Source organism: Oreochromis niloticus, linkage group LG7 (assembly GCF_001858045.2).
Source record: "Oreochromis niloticus isolate F11D_XX linkage group LG7, O_niloticus_UMD_NMBU, whole genome shotgun sequence".
Lineage (NCBI taxonomy): Eukaryota > Metazoa > Chordata > Actinopteri > Cichliformes > Cichlidae > Oreochromis > Oreochromis niloticus.
In genome coordinates this window covers 37,608,880-37,630,889 of record NC_031972.2, presented here as the reverse complement: position 1 = coordinate 37,630,889, position 22,010 = coordinate 37,608,880, and the positions used below count along the sequence as shown (strand labels likewise).

Genomic DNA, 22,010 nt, shown 5'->3' with positions numbered 1-22,010 from the left:
AACAGTGGTTCATCTGTTTCAGACTCATCAGCGACAGGAAGTCACATGACAGGCAAAGCCAGGGCGTGACTCGTGTTCTCTGATTAAAAACGCAATTTACCGACGCACAAACATGTGGTGGGCATGACGTTAACATATTCAGAGCATGGCTCGTGACTCCCAGTGTCTCAGTCTCATTCGCAGAGCTAACGTTAACATTGCTAAGAGCAGCAGGTGAGTTAGGCTAACTCACCTGTGTTGCTGCAGGTGAGTTAGCCACAGCTCGTCCACCATGTTTACAGCTTTCTGTCACAAAGACAGAGGTGTGGGATATTAGACCCGGCACTAACCCAGTCCATATGTTAGTAAAATATGAATGTTGTAACTGGTGTTAGCAAAGGCACCAGTGCTGATGTCTCTTCAATAAGACACTAAAATGTTGCTCATCAACACCAGAAGTACAATTATTTTCTGTTTCACTACACAGGACACACCTGAAACCCACTGCTGCCCCTTGGTAGGCTTCCAGATGAGGGGTAACCATACAAAGACAGAACTGAGGATGAACTGAGGGAGTGCACTGAGGGTGACCTGGATATTAACAGGTTGATGATTTTCATTCCTCCATTTCTTTCTTAACACCAGGCAGACAGAAGGAGTTAAAAGCTTTCATTTATGAGCTGCTCCACAAACACTCTTCAAAATCAGTTGCTTTTATGGAGCGCTTGGCTGCTAAAGCCCAAAGGAGTGGTGTTTCTGAGCTGGTGGAGACCAAAACCAGAGCTAAAAACATCTTAGACATAAACTCAGTTACTGCAGATCTAAAGCTGTAAAGAATACCCACAGCATGTGTTTTCACCCTGTTTGTGCCAGCACAGGTCTGTGGCTCTCAGCGCTGGCTTCAGACGGGGAAGGCAGGTGACCTCCTGAGGCTCGCGGCCTGTCTCATTAACACCTGAGTGATTCCACTGGCCGTGGACTCGGAGAGGCACAGAGACGGGAACAGTGAGCAGTGATCACAGCTCCCCTCCAGGCTCTGCATCGTCTCCTGGCTCCTGCTTTTATTACATGTTTCAGCACGGAGCATTTTATTTTTAGCTGCTCCCACTATAGACATCTCACACACACACACACACACACACACACACATATACAAATATACATATACAAACTTGCACACACACATACACACGCACACACACGCACACATGCACAATCACACACAGACACACACACACGCGCTGCATACATTACAGATGCCGAGTCTGCAGGGCTGTCCAGGGTTTCATGTTGTTCAAAGCTTCCCTGCAGGGCGCTCTGCGTGACACGGGAGGAAGTTTAATTAAAAGCTTTAAGCTTTAAGGATCCTGGCAAATTAGTAAAGACAGTTCAGCTGGGTTTACATTTACAGCGATCAGACATGTGGATGGCGAGGTTTCTTAGTTTTTCTTTTTTTCTTCTTCTGCATTTTGAAACCAGCATCCTCTGCGTTTCCTGATCTATCAGGGACACTCCAGTGATCTGTACAACCTTTGAACTTCATTATGAATATTTTACTACATGCAATTTTTTGTTTAGTGTTATCCAAGTTACCAGGTTGTCAACAAAACACACACAATTTGACAGTCACACCTGATTATTCCATGACGATCCTCTGGATCATCTTTATTTGACTCTTAGAATGACCAGAACTGACAAAAAGGATCCAGGGGTCAGGGGTCAAGGGTCAGGATTTCTTTACTACTCAGACTGTTTTTGCAACCACAGCTGTCGCCCCCTGCTGGTCACTAAACAGACTGCAGGTTTCATGCTGTGGCTTCCCTTTTCTTGCCGACCTACACGCGCCCATGTAAATCATCGAAGCCCTCTACGTGCTGTTGTGTTTTTCAGGATTCTTCCTCTTTGAGCTTTTTGGTGCTTAACTAGACCTGCAGCTTTGAGAGAGCCTGTATGGAGGCATCGTTCATCCAGTGTTATCTCACAGCTGTTATAACTCAGCTCCATAAGTTCAGCTGAAATGTGTTTTGGTTTGGCCTTTTCTGCACCTCCCGGTGCCACTAAAACACATAATAAAGAAGGACGAGTGGAGCTGTAGGTGCACGTTAGAAACTCTGCTTTCTGGTTCTTTTGACTTTAATTTCTAAAATGAGCTTCATGTTTTATTCAGTGAGACTTGAAACCAGCGACTGAACCATAAACTCATCAGGAAGGTGAGCAGCGGGCTCATTTCTCACACTTGGATCCAATCAGACTTTGAAATGCAGGTTTGTCTCTGTGCTGCTTTCATCTGTTTTATTGGTTTGCGCCTCTTTGTAGACATCTGAGATTCATCTTAATTGTCTTTGAGTCTCTTTTCAGCCTTTGCATCGCTTTCTGTTTATTTTCCTTCTGATTTGTGGGTTTGCATCTCTGTGGTCCTGCAGCTCTTTCTGGCTTCAGTCAGCCTACAGGAAGTTGGAGTTGGAGGCTCTGGGCATCACGTCAGTGTGTGCCGTGTTTTCAGCATCGAGCTTCCTCCTAAATTACCAATTCTCATCACCTCTCTGATCATCATCGTTCAGTGTGAGAAAGCACTGCCTCAGAGCCTGTTGTGGAGTTTCTCTCCTTTCGGGTCGACGGCTGATAGAAACACGCCTGACAGCAGGCGTGATGTAAATAATTACTGGGTGTCGGAGGGGAGTGGGTATGTATGAGTAGTTAGAGCAGAGTCCATGTTAATGCATTCGTGTTTGCTTTCTGTGTTCTCTCGACTCTCAAACGAGTTAATCACCAACCCCAAACTCTAAATCCTTAACGCAGACTTTATTCTGCTCATCTCTATCTGTTTTTAACTCTGGACTCTCCTCACACAGCTTCTTGTGATTCACAGCCGAAACACACAACTTTCTTCTGACTGGCTGCCCTTCCTGATCAAGAGTAGGTGGGGCCAGTGTGTTATATCCCTCTCTGTGATGTCATATTGAGGTAACTGTAGAAAAAACTGTGTGAAGCCAAGTGGAGGATTTTCACAGAGAAACACAAAGTAAGTAAAAGGCTGCATGTGTCTGAATCCAAATTAGTGTTTAGGAGGAAAATGTTACTGACATTAAAAAATCATAGAAATGTTCTCAGTGTTGAAATGAACTCACATTTTGCCAGCTGTATGATGTCAAACTATGTTTTTAAACACTTAATATCTGAAATTGTATATTTTTAGACTTGGTGATGATGTGACAAATGACAACAAGGTTTAAAATCCTCTGCAGATCAACTCTCCCCCGCCTCCCGCTCTAGCACTCATCCCATCCCAGCGGGGCTTAAATTGTGATGTAAATGAAGCACGAGCCGAACACGTGCCATCTGATTTATCATATTTAATGTTTCAGAGGTTTCATTTATTACGGTTATTTTTAGGCTCTGCTCCCACATCACATTTCACAGCGCCGAGTCCTCCGCGGGAAACGTCAACCTCACACATCTACGTCGGTATTTCTCAGACAAATAACGACGGCCTTCCTGCAGCCACGCGTCGCCGTCGGAGTGATGAGCGGCCTGATGGAGAGTGTGTGCGTCACAGCGGCCGCCATGACTGTTGCTGACATCTACGAGTTATCTCTCACTCTGAAGCACGATTTCCTCTTTCTGACCCTCTCTCAGGTCATCAGTTCCTCTGGTGTTTGTGTCTGTGTGTGTCCCTGTGTGTGTGTGTGCGTTCTGATGGTACTGCAGTATTTAGGAATTCTTCCACCTCCCATTGCTCCTTCCTGTCTAGTTGCTATTTCCAACCGTTTAATCCCCTCTGCCTCCTCTCACTTCCTCCTTTCCAATTTCACTGTGTCAACAGCAGCTTGTGGTTGCCGTGCGTGGTTGCTGTGCACGCGTAGCCACTGGATGCTCTTAAAGGTAAAACACGTGGTGAGTTGTTTTAAATGCTAAGTCTGAGTTTGTTTGGTGGGTGTGACCTGAAACATCACCTGCTTTGCCACACTGCCAGCGTCAGTCACTGTGGGTCAGCTGTGGGTCAGCTGTGTCAATGTGATGCCCACCAGTGGAATGAAAAGTTTCAAAACAGTAAAGTGAACATAAGCCAACATGTTGCTGCTCTGAAGGTCACCTGCTTCTGTTCAGCTCCAGGTCCACTTCATCTGCATGGTGGAAATCTCACAAAAACATGTCAGACCTGTGAGACTCAGAGGTGTGCGATTTGGAGGTATCGTCTGATAAAGTCCGATGTACAGCTGTACCTGTGAACCACAGCTCCTTCCCTTACCCCTGATTGGATAGCTTCCAAACTCACCCTGCCTTTTTTTACACCTCTTTTCTGATTGGATCTCATCTCTTCAGAATATTTTCATGGTTTTTTATTCGTTTTCATCACATTTCATCATAGTTTCTGTCCTTGTGCGTTTGTTTTTATTTAGTTCTCATCAGGGAACACAGCTGAACTCTATGATGAAAATGGCCCCTGCTGGGCCGGTGACCTGCTGGATGTTCAGAAATCATCAGAATCAGAAATAAAAAGGTTCATGTCTAGTTTCCTGTTCATGGATCAGTGCTGTGAAGACTTGGTTTAATTTGAACTTTGTTGCTCTTGATTCAGATTTGACTTCTTGAAAGAGCACAAACATCCCAGAGCTGGAGACAGCTGCAGAGATATTTCTGCTGAAGCTGGAAAGATGTGGATCCAGCTCAGTGGAGACAGAGGTCTCCACAGACCTCAGTTAGAGCCCTCCGAGACCTCTGTTTCCACTTCAAGAGGTCTCTGAGTTTCAGTGGAGACCCCAGAGGTTGGTGGAGAACCTCTGTCTCCACTGGAGACCTCTCAGTGGAGACAGAGGTCCTCACTGAGGTTGCCTGTGTTCACATTTGAAGTTTCTCCTAATTGGCAGTCTTATAGCAGAAGAACTCTAAGGTCAAATTAAGCCTCAGAGGTTCTTCTGCCGTTCTGTGATGGTTGAGAGGTCATACAAAATCTTCTGTAGGTTTAAACAGTCTCCGCCGAGTCCCAGAGCTCAGCTTCATGATCTGTTTCTTATTTTGCTGTGTTAGCAGAGAAGACTTTCTCTAATTTGAGTTGTGCACAAACCTCCCAGAACTCGTTGGTCTGATAGCTGAGGAGATGCTGGATGAAAGAATGAATCTTCTTTTTAAGAGCCTGAAAACGATTCAGCAGACCTGCAGCTCCTATATGTTTGTGTCTGTGCCGTCCAATAGAATATCTTCATCTCCTTCCCCGCACATTTGCATTCAAGTGTTTGATTGGCCATCTGATTGGCACATCACACCAAGAAGAACAGAAGATGCTGCAGACAGATGGACGAGCTGAACCGCCGGGCTCAGACTTAATGAGGCAGGAACAAGAAAGCCGGCCCTTTAAATATGCTCTTCACACCACCGAGGTGCCCCCCTCCCACACACACACACACACACACACACACACACACATGTTGCTATAGTGACAGCAAAAACAGTGTGTTTAGACCCAGATATTTCAGACATACCAAACCTCATACACAGACACATACTTGCACACACACACACACAGACACACACTTGCACACACACACACACACTTGCACACACACAGGCACACATTCACGCAGACACACACACACACATTACTGTACATGTCGTCTGAGTCGCTGGAACTTTTATAACTGAAGCAGCTCTGATTTTCATTACAGCTGAGACACTTTCTCTCAGCGTCAATGACAGATTTCAGTTTTTGTGTCACTGTTTTAACAAAGAAAAAATAAAAATATGTCACATGCTATAAATTATCTGGCTCACAGTCTCTGAGGTGCACATACTTGCATAAAAGATGGATGTCGCCTGCTGGTCAGTTAGGTCTCCAGCTTAGTGTTACACTTTGTGATACAGCCCTTGTGTGCCTGTATTAAAGTGGAATTTAACATATTTTATTTGAAATTGCAGTTTATTATATTAGGAGGTAATGTTTTCACAGGAAACAAAGAAATAACGATGCTGTAACTGAATAGAAGACATTTGTTAGTAACTTTATGTAGTGCATGAGTAATTTCTGTGTAGTTTCTTGGTAATTTTGTGGAAAAACAAACAATATTTCTTCATCTTACATTTAAATATGTTGTACTTTTTGGGGCTGTATTATGGAGCAGCTTCACCTTCAAGCTGTTTGACAGGGATGGAGTCACAAATGAAACTGTATAAAAAAACTGGCTCGATTATAAACATGAAACCTCTTGAAATTAGGCAAAGTTCAGACGCTCCATAATACAGCCTGAGTCCCGCGTTGCTGTAAATGTTCCAGATGTGATGTGAAACCTGGTGGGCACTGCACACTCAGCCATAGTTCCCATGTGTTTACCTGGTTCTTTCAGGGAGTCGTCCTTTAACAGGAGGTGTCGTGCATTAGAGGTCCAAGGTAATGCTGTGAGGAGGGGTCTGCATTACTGTGGCACGTTTCATTACAATAAAAAGCATTGGAGGGGACTGTTGTTGTGATATAAAAATAAAACTGTGAGGCAGCCAGTGGTGGACCAATCACGGTGTCTGATTATGAACAGAGCTGGGTCACATGGATGTGACCTCATTTTTACATCAACTCGGCTCTGCTTCTGATTTGAACGTGGATCCCTCATCGCTCAGGTCCAGTCTGTTGAGTTCACTGCTATACAAAAGCGTGGTAAGAGCCACCGCAGGCACCCCACCAGCACCTCAACTCATTAATGAAAGCAGGTCTAATGAACATTGTAATCAGCCCTCATGCATACTTTGTATGCAAATGTAAACCTGAGAACATGACTTCCTGTCCATGGTGGAAGCTGCCCCCGACGCCGTATCAAAGTTTCACGTTCAGTGTGTAACAATGTGGACAAATATTTGATTATTTCTGATACAATTACAGGTTTTCTCAGGCTGACTGGGCACCGCTTTTCTTCTGTCATCAAAGTGCACAATAATATCATAAGGACCTTTGCTCATTTATGAGCACGAGTCTAATTAAAATTGTAATCAGCCTTCAGAATCACGCATAATTTCCCAGCAAATGTGGGATGTAAACCTGAGAACATGACTTCCTGTCCTCAGTGGCACCTCCTGAATATTAGCATGATATTAAAGTTTCACACTCAGCTTGTTACCTTGTGAAAATTATTTTATTATTAATATGATTATATATTTTTCTCAGGATATTGTTCTGCTTCCCTTCCTGTTCTTCGACCTCAGATTGTTTAGTTTTGCTTCGAGCCTTTCAGACTTGGACTCAGGTTTGTCTCAGTTAATGAGGGGAAGAGGGAAGCTGTCCATCCGTCCTTCCAGTCTCTTCACTTATCGTATCGCAGGACTACAAAGCTATACACAAATCCTTTATCCTGGTTCTTCCTGGAAGATCCTTTTATACTAAATGAGATTTCTAGTATCTCCAGAAAGATCTGTTCCTGCGTCAGAACGCCATCCAGGCAGTCATCCATGGAAAACTACTGAAGGACCCCAGCTCCTGGAGGAGGAACACACCATCTTATTTGTCTGTTTCATAGATGGTGGCGTCCACACAGTTACCATAGAAACAGGACCACATAAAACCTTCGCATCAGCTTCACAGATCCTGAGAGAAGTCCACAAACAAACACACACACAGATGATTGGATGTGTGAAGGCTGAAGGCGGGCTGTCGGGCTGAGAGGCACACTGTGTGTCTCAGGAAGCTCTTCACCGTTTTCACACTGATTTAAACGTGTTTATTCTGGGTGGAGGTGGGCTGTTTGTGGGTGTGTCGGCTCTCCTTAAGTTCAACCCGGACTTCTTCTCCCTGAGCTTACCTGACCTTGTCTGGTGGCTGATGATGGCTGCTCCATCAGGAGGTGGAGCGGTAACACTGTCGCTTGGAGCTCAGCTGACATTAATCGTTAGAGTGAACGTCCACACGGTTATACTCCTACCTCACCTGCCACCAACCTGCCACAGCAGGGTGGAGCAGCGAGGATGCTGCGCAGCAGCTACAGATGATTGATCTGCAGCTCTTTGGATTCAGGATGAAATATTTCAGTCATTTAGGGTAAAAGACTGAAGAGATCCTGCTGTCCTAGCGTGAGGGTTTGAGGCTTTTAATGAAAAGCACAGCCTGACATAAACCTGTAGGATCTCTGAGTAACTTCCTCTCACCTTGTTGTGTGTATTTGCTTTAATCAGCCAAAACCAGCAACACACACACACAGACACACACATACACATAGAGCATGTTCTGGTTGTCACGTATGACTCGATGCCCATTGTCACCGGTTTCGATCCCGGCGAGTCCACAGAGTGTTTCACAGCTCCATGCTTAGTTTGACTTTGTTCTGATGCTGTCAGTCTGCAGGTTCCTAACTAGATCCACCTGAGACGGACCTGAACGCTCTGCAGTGGAAACACAAACTCTGAGCGTCTGCTTCATCTAACAGAGCCAGATATTTTTCTGGTTAGGTATGGCTGGAGGAGGCAGTAAAGCACAGCCAGCGATGAGAGGATAATGAGAGGGAAAGACAAAGTGATGAGGAAAGGGCCGGTAGGTGGATCTCAGAAATGAAGACATAAAGGAGGCTGAAGCAGACGTGACAGGCGGATTCGGTGTGGAAATGGAGCGAATGGAGATGGATGGAAGGATGATGATTTCACACAACCTGCTATCAGTGTCGTCTGAATCAAAGCGAGAGAATCAGGATTAGCGGGGAGAGAGGAGGAGATGTGACAGAGCTGAGAGAAAGGCAGAGATAAGAGCAGAGAAGCAAAGACACAAACTCTCACGTGCACATCGTTTCTTTTTATTCTCCCGTTTGCTCACTAATCCGTCTCACGGCGTTTCAATCAGCGGCTTCCTCACGCTGAGCTAAAAATACGGAACAGCAAGAGTCAGGTCAGAGTTCACATTTAAAAAGCCTCTTGTGAGCACATCGGGGGAAGGGTGGCTCTCACTTTATTCCTGAGAGCTGAACAACGCAGAGAGGTTCAGCTAAACTGGGAAAGGGTTTCTGATGAGCTGCAGCTCCAAACGAGCGAAACGCGTTACATAAAGTCTGCATCACCTCCTCAGACAGTGACCTTCAGACGCATCAGCACAGAAACACTTCGTTTACCTCCTGCTAATGCTCACGTTAAACTGACAGTGTCTAATAAAGAGTGTGGTCAGTAAACACTGTGAGCCTGAAGCTCCAAACACTCCGGCTATCACAGTTTCTTCTGCTCGCACATTTTTATGATGTCAGTGAGGGCAGATATCCTTATATGGCTATGTCAGGACACAGCATCCCCGTGTGAGCACTGAAACTTTCAAGCCTTCCGTTTATGAGGGACAGCCAATCAGAATAAGGTTGGCTAAAGGGGGAGACAGAGTTTCAGACAGAGGATGATATAAGGAGCTGCACCGAGGTTCAGGATCACACACCGGGACTAAAAAGTACAGGAACTTAAAAAAAAAATCAAGCTTGATGTCCATCTTCAGCTCGTAATCAGGATCATGCAGTAGATGTTAGTGCTAACGTTCGACACTAACATTACAGGTACAAACTGTGAGGCTTTAGTGCAGCTTCACAGCCACAAACACATCAGATCTGCAGAGCTGTGCTCGAGTCAGAGACCTGAAGAGTTTCCAAAGCTTTCAAATGTTGTTAACAGAGCAACACTTTACAAAATGAGCCACAGAGGGCCTGAATGTGTAGATTAAAGCCATGTTGACTGTTTCTGAAGAGAGAGTGGTTTTTGAATGAGTCAGATGCCTGAAGAGATGTGTTTGGAGCCAACAGCATGGCTTTGCTCTGCTTTCAGCCTCCAGCCACCATAGTTCCCTCTCGGCTGCACACATGTAGGTTAGTTTGATGCTGAGGAAACCTTCACCAAACTGTAAGACCACACAGAGGGATTTCATCAGGCTAGGAGCAGCACTTTACCGAACACCTGTGTGACGTGTTTGTGGCCTTAACTCAGCACCCACAAAGACAAGTGTAGACTGTGTCAGGTACTCAGGCAGAGGTCATCATTCAGAGAGGCTTCAGGAGAAGAAGAACTTGAAGAAGAAATGTTTGTGGACAGCTGTTACTTTTATTTCCAGACACATATTTCATTACACTGCTGAGCGCTGTTAAAGTTTACAAATAGATCAGCAAATTTACAACCTTCCTCGCCGTCACCTTTGTCCTCATTTTACTCTTTCCCAACACACGGTCGTACCAGCACAAAGCCCTGTTCAGTCATCTTCAACACCAACGTAAAATCAGACATCCATCCTGAACAAACAGTTCTTTGTTTTCAAATACAATTAGTAATGAATGAATTGTTATGAATCAGATATCATGGTGTTCCACAGGGATCGATCGTTGGACTTAAATTAAAAAAACTTAAGTTTTGCACTTGCGTCAGTGATTTGCTTTAATTTTAGTTTTTGCTGACGATACCATCCTATTCGTTGGAGATAACCACATTTAAACAGGAGGGAAATTAAGTACAAATGTGAAAGATAAACTTGCCTGCCAACAAAAACAGAAGTTACTGTAAATATTGCATTGTGACATTTCTGCCATTCATTTCAAATATTTTTCTCCCAAAATTTGAATTCTTCTACCATTAAACAGATAATTTAGTGATTTGTGTGCTGCTGAAATCGAATGCTTTCATGTTGATGGTGCTTGTAAAACCTTCAGGGGACCATCAAGCCTGCCAGAGATCATCCTCTGGGGATCATGAAAAGTTACAGTAAAGTTATAGAAATCAGATTTTAATAATTTTGTTATTTATGTAGAAAAAAAAAAGTTCTGCACTGTCTTGACACTAGCGCTTTAATTCTGAAATAAAACCTGAAGCTTCAGCAGCACTGAGGCAGTGGAGGGATGAACTACCCCTCTGGAGACCATGAATGTTCACACTGCTAATGAAACACTCAGGATCCCGATGTGCAGGGCATCATGAACAGCCAGCATTACGTTAACACTGAGTTTAATGAAAATCACATTTTTATTCACATTTTAAGAGAGAAAAGGTGTCTGGATGATGCCGGTGAGAAACTCCAGGGAAAAATGCTCCTGGAATAAAAGTAGATGAAAAAAGCAACATGATTACGGAACAAGAGGAAGGCCGAGGTGATTAGAAATATATGACTTCATCGTCCAATTTCAGACACAAAAACAAATCTGTCCTAATAATGATGCTGCTGAAAGCCCGAGGGGAAATATCACAATGTTTACAACAAATTTAATAGCAATCTCACTGATTTGGACAATCATGTAATGACCCTTCACGGACACGGTAATACGTTTTCCTGACCGCTAGCAGGGACGACAGTAATAATCACACTAAAGTAAGGACGCACCAGCGCCTCTGGAACTGATCTCAGGTCTTCCAGCCCACGGATGGCACAAAGTGACGACTACCTCGAGCTTCGACTGGTGACAACCTTGCAGCACAACAGTTCATGTTCTGCATCCTGGTAGCTTCTATGAAACATAAAAAATACCCCACAGAGTGGCCAGAGGTACCGTACACACTGAGAACCCCACACACACTCACATATTAAACACATTAAGGGAAGCAAACGCAGGAGGAAATGATCCAAATGTTCCAAACAGCTGTATGCCATCCACCTGCCAGTCAGAGGCCACGCCCCCAATAATGTAAACTTTATGATCTGTTTAAATTGTAATTAAGAGTTATTATGAAGGGGAAATTATCTATAGAGACCAAACAGTTTGTGTATCCGGCTGTACATGTGTGTTTTTGGGCTGACTGCAGAAGAACCTGAGCCAGTCTGCTGGAAGCAGTGACCCTGCCCTTTAACACGCTAATGCTAGTGAAATCATTTCCTTGAATTATTGATGTTTTCAGTCACCTAGTTCTCTTGGAAGTTTCATTCTCTCAGAAGAGAATTTTTCTTCCCCACTGTTGACGAGCGTTTCTGTCTAATTGCAGGGTCTTAGAGTATAAACGCCCTTGAGGCGACTGCACTGTGCTTCGCCCCAGACTGCAGTCACTCTCACTGTCATTTCTAACCTGAGTCCGTCTGTGCTGAACGGAGTGGCTCGTCTTTGCGTAGCAGACATGACTCAATGGGCAGGACTCTGGTTCTATTCTTATAGAAAAGCCAGTTCTGCAGATTTATCGCTGTCGTGCAGACACGACGTCACTCTTTATTGAGGAATTTCTGTTTCAGGCAGCTGAGGTTCAGGCTGGACTGTGTGACTGAAGACACCAACATGTTTTTTTGCCGTATTATTAGGAACAGCTTGCATTTAATTGCCAACCTGACCTGTTCAGTCACAGAAGGACAGCAGGCTGCATTGGTGTGTTGGTGCTCCAAAGTTGCTCCAAAGTTGGATCTGACTCTGAGCGGTCACAGCATTGTCCACCACCACTGTCCGCCCTGCTGTAACTGCAGCACCAGCAGCACCCATTTAAACTGAGACTGTGTTAAACTGACAGGGGCTCGGTGGTCTAATACCATGATAACAGCTGTAGCTTTGTTAGCAATACACCTACAACCAATCAAGACAAGAGGAGGAAAAAACCTAAAACTCCCAAATTTAAGAGTCTGAAATGAAAAATTTGTTTGGTTGAGAGTACACACACATCGCTGTGTGTCCTGCAGCTGAGTCCTTCTTCCTTTGTTTGCTTCCACATGTCTGTACATTCACATTCAGCCACCGACACTCATGCACAAACACACACACACTCGCACAATTTTACACTTACATTTGTGAAATATACACTCTTTTTTCATATTCCACATTAAATGAAGTTTTTACATAATGTCGACAACAAAATGAAGAGAAAGACCTGCGAAAAGCACACTGGTGTACAGCATGAGTGTTTGCGTCCTTGTGGGGACCCTGTTTGCCCGCTAACGAGGTCTAAGGGGAGGGTTACAGCGTGTGCGTTTGTATGTATGCAGTATAGCTTTCTTGCCACCAGAGAGGTCCAGGGAAGTGATAAATTGAGCTGACAAACACAGAGGAATGATCCGTCCCATCTGTCCAGCTCTGTCGTCTCTCTCACCATCGCGCTGCCAACTTTAAGACTTGTTCTCCGTGTGTCTGTGTGTCTGTGCGTGTGTGTGTGTGCAGTTTCAAGCTTGAGCCAAAGTCCCTGTGTTTCTGAGCCCAGCTGTCTCGGATCCCAGAAAGCTGGAGGCAGTGAGTCTGAGCTGGGCTGCACACAAACTCTGCAGACACGGAGCTTTGGAAACGAAGTCAATGTGATCGAAAATCCCAGGAGTCTCTCTGTGTCTGCCTCTCTTATTCTCACCCTCGCTCAAACACACAACACACCCTCTCACGGTGTGTGTGCACCGTGTGTGTGGTGCAGAGAGCTGGCTAATCCAAACGTCCTCCAGAATAACTTCCCTCCTCCTCTGAAAGGCAGTTGTTGATGCTGGACGTCTGCTGGCTGACATTTAGGAGTGTGTGTGTGTGTGTGTGTGTGTGTGTGTGTGTGTGTGTGTGTGTGTAAATGTGTGTGTGTGTGTGTGTGTGTGTGAATGTGTGTGTGTGTGTGTGTGGGCATGTATGTGTGTATGCTAGTTCACATTTATGAGACGTGGAGCAGGAACGCTGGGAGGGTGGACACACACACAGTCACAGGGAGGAGGTGGAGGAGTGGGGCTGATGGCCGGCTGCTGCTTCTGGGCCCTGCAGAGTCCTGAGAGTCTATCGAGCCCTGGGCCAACAGAGCCTGAGCACAGAGGGGGGGCAAAGGCACGAGCATTAGTGCACAAGTGTTTGTAACGCCTCAGTCTGTGGTGTCCTGAAAATCCTACAAACAATGAAGCTGCTTGTTAGCTGGAAATCAATATACCTGTGAATATATCCATGAAAGTTTGTATAAAGTCCCTCTGACCAGCTCCTGTTCTAATTACAGACAGCCACATTTCATTCTTCAGTACTAATATTATAAATCCATAATTCGTGCGTCACTCATGACTGCAGATTTCTGAAACAAAGCTTTTCTATCGAGCGGGTTCAGTTGTGGGCGGTGTTAGAACGTCTCATACCTCATATCTGGCTTCAGATAAAGTTTTCTACAATTAAATATTAATTCTTCATCAATAATTAATTCCTTACTTTTTCAGATGTGTCCTGTTTAATCTTGTCCTGCTATAATAATATAATAATAAATCTACTTACGGCTGTGTGAAAGTCTCTCACCACTGACTGCATGTCAAACTCTCAGATATCCCAAATTGAATTTTGCTGTCATAAAAATGTTTATTGTGGATCAATAATTGATTTATTTCTTTTCTAACTGTCAGCTGTAGACGGCGGCGTTACTTAACCAGAGCAAGCAACTCGGAGCGTGAACCTCTGAAAACGCAGCTGAAGAGGAAACAGAGAGCGTAAAATCTGTGGTATTACACGTTTGTAACATCGCTGCACTTTTATTCTTTATTTTTATTTTCTTGCAGGAGGAGCAGTATCCTAGTGTGGTCGCCGCCCTCAGCACAGATGGTGTGTGGAGGCCGAGCAGGAGAGGTGTCTGCTGGAAGGTAAAGTGAGTCACAGAACTGAGCTTTTATGGGCTGCTAAATATCTGAGTCTAACTCTCTTGCTTGAGTTTCAGCAGGTAATTCATTTTGTGTCTCTCTGTTTTACAGACAGATCTCCACCGAGACGCAGCTGCTCGTTTCTTTGCCGCCACACTCTCTGCCGCTTCTTATTCGTGCATATTTCATGTTGGAAGTTCATCTCCAGCTTCAGGTTTGGCAATAATATATCAATAAATTCAACAAAGTGCTCCCATGTTATCCATCTGTCATGTGACTCTCCTCTCCAACCCAGGGTGATAACAGCTGCTGATGAAGATATTAGTGTGGCCAGGTCATCAAGTATTAATACAGAGCAGCTTATTGGAGGGAGCCTCACTTTGTTTCCTCACACAGCACTTTACAGGTCAGCCGTGGATCTTTAACCCGAAAACAGATGGAGGACACTCAGTGAACCGGCCACAGGGAGGCTTACACAGGAAGTCTGGCAGCGAAGTCTTAGAAATGAGAGTGGGCGAAAACACTGAAAACTTCTACTGCTCACTTTTTAATGTGCCAGCTGTGAAACTGAGAGCTGAGTACACACAGCATCCCATCATACACCGTTTCCAAAAGACTACAGACACTACACTCATACGGTCAGTCACAGGTAGCCCCGCCCGAAACCCTTACCTGTTTTCTGGTCCTTTCTGACTAACAGGACCTGAAACTCCAAAATGGAAATGGTGCTTTATTAAATCAGGCCTGAAAGCAGCGACTGACACCATAAGCTCATCAGGAAAGAGTTTCCTGAGCTCAGAGCCAGAGGCAGTTTCACCCATCCTTTAACAGTCTTTCCTGAAGATCACATCTCACCTCAGAATGATCTCCTCATAATCTCACTCGACCATAAAGCCCACGCTGTAATAAAACACCACTTAAGTTTACTTTTTCCATTATGTTGACCTTACAATAATAAAAGCTTTCTCTGTGATGTAATAGTGGCCCTCTCAGACACACAATCAGAAAACGTCTAGTAAACAGGTGTCAAACTTCAGTTCTTGAGGGCTGGTGAGTTGGCAATTCAGCCATTTGATTCATGTTACAGCAGCTCATGAGTGAATGAACAAGGTGCAATAAAAGTACTTTTAGAAGTAAAAATTTTCAAACACTTACATTTATTTAAAATTACTTGAGAAGGGTTAGGGGTTGCCACCTCAGCATGCAGTCAAGTTCTATTGAGTCTCGCTAATGACCTAATTTTATGAAAGGTGTGTTGCAGCAGGGACACATTTAAAAGTTTCAGGACGCCGGCCCTCGAGGAGTGGAGTTTGACACCCCTGGTTTAGTATAATCAAGAACTTCCATTGTCTGGACTTCCTGTTCCTTTGGGGGTGCTCCCAGGTCTGTCCAGAATGAACTTGCTCAGATGATTTTAGTGAAAGGGCTCAAAGCCGTCTGTCTCTGATAAAAATCATCTGTTCATTTTTCATCTCATCGACTGATCTGATGATGCACGTCAGCGTCATATAAACAACTTGAACACCACATCAGCTGGTCTAAGTGATGAGGGAGATGGAGACCCCTCCACCCATTACTTCAACCATCGTTTTTAAAGTTTTGATCAGAGCTGCTCACCTCCTCGCACTCGAAGTCATCAGAGGGGATGCACTTCTGTCCTCCGTCCTGTAAAACAAGAGCTCACTGTGAGAAAGTATCAGGCTGAATATTGAATAAGATCCATCCATCCAGCCATCCAGATCAGTAATAAAATGTGTGAGTGAACAAGGTGGTTTCTGATGAGTTTCAATAGAAAAATCAAGCCATGGTACTAGACTGAGACCTGCAGGAATTTGAAGTGTCATCTTCCTCTGCTGAGAGTCTTCATCTGTAATATCGTGAAGAAGCTTGTCAGAGAAAGCTGAAGGCTTTATTTGATCTGTAAAAACTCTCAGATTCTCTCATGGTGCACGCAAAGACCTCCACCATATTTTCAATAAATGATGGCGCCATTTTCCACAGAACTGACTGGCCAGTGCATGGGGCTTAATCATGCTGTAACCACTGTGAACCCAGAGTTAAACCTCCCTAAAGTCCAAACCCTGTATCACAGTACAGGCCACAGACTAATAATCATAATGATTTTTGTACTTATACTAAGGTTTTGATGCATGCTCAATCATCCAGGTAAGTAAATCCCCAAAAGTTGATTCTGTTCATTTGGACGTAGCGTTTTCAGTGGGAGAAACGTTTCGTCACTCATCCAAGTGACTTCTTCAGTCTCAGCTGACTGCAGGTTTCCACAATCTTATAATGATTCACTCGCTTAAATCAAAAGGATTTAGTTCCAAAAAGTACTCAGAATCAGGTCCATAAATACCTGGACCCCACAGAGGTTTGAAATGCAGCATGCACATTTCAGCTTTAATTCAGAGGTAAAAATTACAATCAGTGTTTTCACAGGCTCTCGGGTTTTCTGCAGATGTCTGTCAAACTGAGTGGAAACAACAGATTCCTCAGAAACAGATCATCAATAATTAAAGCAGATGGTCAAAACCTGAAGTAAAATGTGGTGTTTGCACCACTGTTTCTGGGAGATCGTTAAAGGAAGCAGCTCCTCCACGTTTCAGCCTCCTCGGGTTGTTAAATCGAGCTCCACTTTCATTGAAATGCAGAGTGCTGATGATGACAAGGATGCACACTTATTTGTCCTCAAACACACACATGCCAGCATTTATCTCCGGCCTCCATCAGCTTCTTTGTCAGTGCTTCATTAGCATATCTCCTCCCGCTGCCTGGGTGGGTGAGCCAATCAGATCTTATCGCTCAGCAAGGAGGAAGAAAATTCTTTTCAGCGTCGGGGAAATCATCGCAAGTGGCCGGATCATTATCGTTTCCCTGAAATATACATGCCCAGAGCCACAAATAGGCATCCATGTGCACGCGCACAGGCTTATTTATCCTGATCATTAAAGCGTGCAGATGATTTGCTATCATATGGACATCTTCCGACGCTGGACGCCTCTGCACGTCTGCTTCCTTTAAAAGAGCTGAAAATGATCGCTGTATTCACGAGCTTTGGGGAAAAGACACCATTCACAAAGCAAATTCAGAACAGTATGCATGAGGTGATATACAGCATCAACAGAGACGCAGCGCACAGCAGTATCACATTCCTGCCGATCCTTTTCTCTCTTTATCTGCCTGTTTTTCAGATGTAACTCCCTCTGCGCTGCCGAATGTCCACAGAGCATTCAGACCCACTCCAAACATGCATGCTGACATCGCAGGTCTTTAGAAAGAGGCTTTGAAAGTGCTGACAGGTAGCTGTCTGTAGCTCTCTGCACCTGATGGAGGGCTGCAGGGTGAATTCATACTGTCACACTATGTTAAACGTGCAGTACAGGTGCCGTGAAATTGGATCATCTGACTCAGGGTTGGTCTCCTGTGGTCGCAGAGCATTTACAGGTGCTCAGAATGCTGCTGCAGGCACTCGGGCATAAAAGGGTTGGTTGAAGAATGGAGACAGGAAAATAAACCATCCATCCATCCATCCATCCATCCAGCCATCTATCTATCCATCGTTCTTCAGCAGTAGCCTTCAGCAGATCGCTGCTATAAGGGTGAAAGTGAATTTAGTTATAGGTTACAGGAAGCCAGAGGTCACGTCCCATTTAGACCTCTGTGATTTGAAGATTGTTCCACTTTTTAAAAAAAAAAAAAAAAACCCTGTTTCCTCTCACTTCTGCTCAGTGGTTCTCCTTACTGTCAGCTAGTGGGTTAGGTTTAGGTGGGACTCTGCACCTCATGAAACGTCATGAAAACTTGGGTCTGAGCAGACCACAGCCTACAGGGAGGAGGTGGATCGTCTGGCTGAGTAGTGCAACAGAAACAACCTGCTGCTTAACACTGAGAAGACCAAGGAGCTCATCGTGGACTACAGGAGGAATGCTGACCCACATCCACCCATCCACATTAAGGGGACGGCTGTGGATCGTGTGAGCAGCTTCAAGTTCCTGGGTGTCCACATCTCCGAGGATCTCATCTGGACGACCAACTGCTCCAAGCTGGTCAAGAAGGCTCACCAGCGCCTCTTCTTCTTGAGGACTCTGAGGAAGAACCACCTGTCCTCAGACATCCTGGTGAACTTCTACCGCTGCACCATCGACAGCATCCTGACCAACTGTATAACAGTCTGGTACGGGAACTGCTCCGCCTCGGACCGGAAGGCGTTGCAGAGGGTCGTGAAAACTGCCCAGCGCATCGCCGGAGCACCACTTCCTGCCATAAAGGACATCTACAGGAAGCGGTGTCTGAAAAGGGCTGGGAAAATCATCAAAGACCCCAGTCACCCATCACATAGACTCTTCACCCTCCTGCCCTCTGGGAGGCGCTACAGGAGCCTCCGGACTAAGACCACCAGGTACCGGAACAGCTTCTTCCCCACAGCTGTCAGACTCCTGAACTCTGCCTCCTGACATCTGACCCACGTTAAACTCATGGACTGAACACCCACAACCACCTACACACACACACAATGGACAACTGTACCCTCAAACACACAATAATAACATGGACTGAACCACCACTCACAACCACTAGCACTTTATACAGCCTCTGTAGAAATTATCCACATATCTCACTTATCTTAACTGCACTACTGTATAGTTCTGTGTAAATAATCATTCTGTACATACGATAATTTTTAATACTACAACTGTTTATAACTTGCATAGTTCACATTTCTGTATAGCTGTATATCTCATATTTCTGTATAGTTTTTTTTATTTCATATTTATATCCTGTACATAGCTTGTACTCACTACAGCCTGTACATACTTATAGTTATAGAATATTCATAACATACTTCATACCGTGTACATTATAACATACCATAATAGACCCATTTCTGTAATATACTTACATACCTATATTATTGCTAATATATATTGTAATATATCTATATCACGGCTAAAGACCTTCTGGATGGATGCAAACTGCATTTCGTTGCCCTGTACCTGTGACATGTGCAATGACAATAAAGTTGAATTCTATTCTATTCTATTCTATTCTATTCTATTCTATCACTGTGACCTGATGTGGTGTTTGCCAGCTGAGGCCCGGGGGTTGTGGGAAACACTAAACAGGTCATTATCTTTGTTTGTGTTGTCGTTTTTAAGTTTGGTTTTCTGACTTTTAGAAGAACTCATCCTTCCTGCGATGATCTGCTTTCACCTCGGGTCTTTATACTTTCCAGCTGGTCTCTCAAAGCCACCTTTAACACGCCAGAGTTTACTTTCCATCTCTTTGCCTCCTTAACGCTTCCATCTTTGCAGTCTGTGAACTTCAAATGAAAACACTAAGCTCTGAACACACACGTCTTCATAAGGATGATCCACTGCAGCACTCTGCACCCACTCAGACATTACAGCTGAAATGATGGCCACGATGTGCTGTGCTGTATGTGGACTGGATGCAGACTCATATCTGTGCTACAAGGATGTCTGCAGGCTGGACATAAAGGGAAGCACCATCGACCCTGAGCCCGGTTGTGTTCAGACGACCATCACAGTGATCAACGCTGCAGCTTTGGACTGAGAGATGGGAAAACAGACACTTGAGCTCCGATTCATCCGAACACTGTGCTCTGTGCAGCAAAAGAATTAAACAGAAAGAAATAAAAATGAATAGAAATGGTACAAAAAGCACGGACAATCCTCATGAGGAGGAACAAACTGAGTCATCTGCTCTGTATCTTAAGCCGAACAAATCCAACCCGTAAAGGTCCCCGAATTGCAAACCCTGGTCTTCATTCTTGCTCCACTGATTATAGAATTACAGAAACTGTTTCCATTCCAGGAAAAGAGGACCAGAACTTTGTGCACTTCCTGTCACAGGGACCACCCTAGTGGGACCTTTTTCACCTCATTGTCACCATAAAGCTGCTGATCCTAAAGTTGGAACCACAGTCATCAGAAGCCATGTGAGAAGTAACTGCAACAAATGCAATGACTGGCAGATGCAGCTTTCAATTTCTAACACCAAAATTTATAAACAGCATCATAGGTGGGTGGAGCTTCTGGGTCTGAAGACTGCAGCCACAGGGGGTGATATATGTGGCTGCAAAACAAATCTACACCCTCTGCAAACACTTGTCTGATTTTATGTTCAATAACTTATTTTAGGTCATACTGAATAAAACAAAAAGTCACTTTTGTAAATTTTGGTCGTTTGATGTTTCAGAACGGTTTATCTGGGATACATGCACTGGTAACTGTCAGTCCTAAATCATTAGCCAATGAGAGTTCACTTTCACAGTCTCCCCCACCCTGTTCTCGTCACATGTCGTTTGGAAACTTTCATCTCGAGCCTTCAAACTGGGACCTCACAAATGAGTAGGTCAACTGAGTACATGATAATGATACGTAATCTCAAATCTGCTAAAAGGGCCTCTGGTTAAACGTCACTAAAGCGCGCACCGCACAGGAAAAAAAAAGGGTACTCCAGGGTAGGAACTTCTAAAAAACTCTGTAAAACTGCAAGGCAGCCAATCAGTAAACCACAGTTACTGTCACTAAGAGGACAAATCATCCTTCAGTTTCAAAGATCTGTAATGAAGTTCATAAGAGTGTATACTTGCTTGTAGACACTGTAAATGGGCACATTGGTTGGCATGAAGCCATGCTATTCTGACATGGTAGCTGGTACATTGTAGTCTTGGTGAAGTTTGGTAGAAGCTGGAGGCTACATGTCACTCGAAGGTGAACTCACCTTCCAATGACAAAGCTCTAAGCTCACCCAGCCATAACCAGAACTTCAAAACCTGGCATAGCTTAACTTCCTCCTGGTTCTGTTGTTGGGATTATGTGTGGAATTTACAGTGTGACTGAAGCTGTTACCAGTTATCAGACCCTTTGAGTCCAGTGCAGTGGAAACAGGCTGAAGAAGTGTCACCTTTACAGTCCTGATCACTGTGTTGTACACCAGCCTTTGGTTAGGGTTACCAGACATTGATTATTACAGTCAGGGATGCATGGCTTTGTCATTGGAAGATGGAACAACACTGCTAATTAAAGGTTTGTGGAGCCACCCGTCAACCTGAACCATAGGTGTTCTTTTTTTTACTAAAATATCAGCTGATTTCCTGTTTTTGTCCCATCATGATAATTCTGACCACTGGAAAGCTGCTGGTGTTTAAGCACAATTTCCAGAAATGCCTGAGATATCTGCACAAAATAGAGCTACTTTTAGCTGGTTCCTCCTTCACAGCGGGGACCTCCGTATGTTTGATTTGGCAGAATTTCATATTGGATGCTCTTCCTTCAACCCCAGAGGGATTGGTGTCTCATCCGCACAAAATATTAACTGTAAAACTCTTTCTCTACAACAAAGACAAAGAGAATTAAAAAAAAACATATGTTTAGGCGTACGAGTGCACCAAAACAAATTAAAGTCTTCACATATTCAAGACTTAAGCTCTAAAACAGAATGCCAAAATCCACAAACTGCTCCACGGAAGACAAACAGGAAGAAGACTCCAGTCTGCAGAACTGCAAGGATGATGTGAATGATGCAGTTTATTACAGACAAATCA

The 22,010-nt window shown here is 44.4% G+C and overlaps 1 protein-coding gene across 3 annotated transcripts in view; it reads right to left on the bottom strand.

Annotated features, from left to right (window-relative positions):
* Window positions 1-9,989: 9,989 nt before the first annotated feature.
* Window positions 9,990-22,010, bottom strand: part of gfra2b (GDNF family receptor alpha 2b) — a 116,329-nt gene continuing 104,308 nt past the window's right edge. The window contains exons 9-11 of one of the 3 annotated variants that reach the window (XR_003220974.1): window positions 16,055-16,102; window positions 11,276-13,629; window positions 9,990-10,988 (exon numbers count right to left, since the gene is read on the bottom strand). Coding sequence is in view for 2 of the 3 variants with exons in the window: in XM_005458314.3 (XP_005458371.1) it covers window positions 13,486-13,629; window positions 16,055-16,102 (192 nt within the window). In the remaining variant the exon portion in view is untranslated. The other 2 variants (XM_005458314.3, XM_025909143.1) reach the window with 2 other exon arrangements.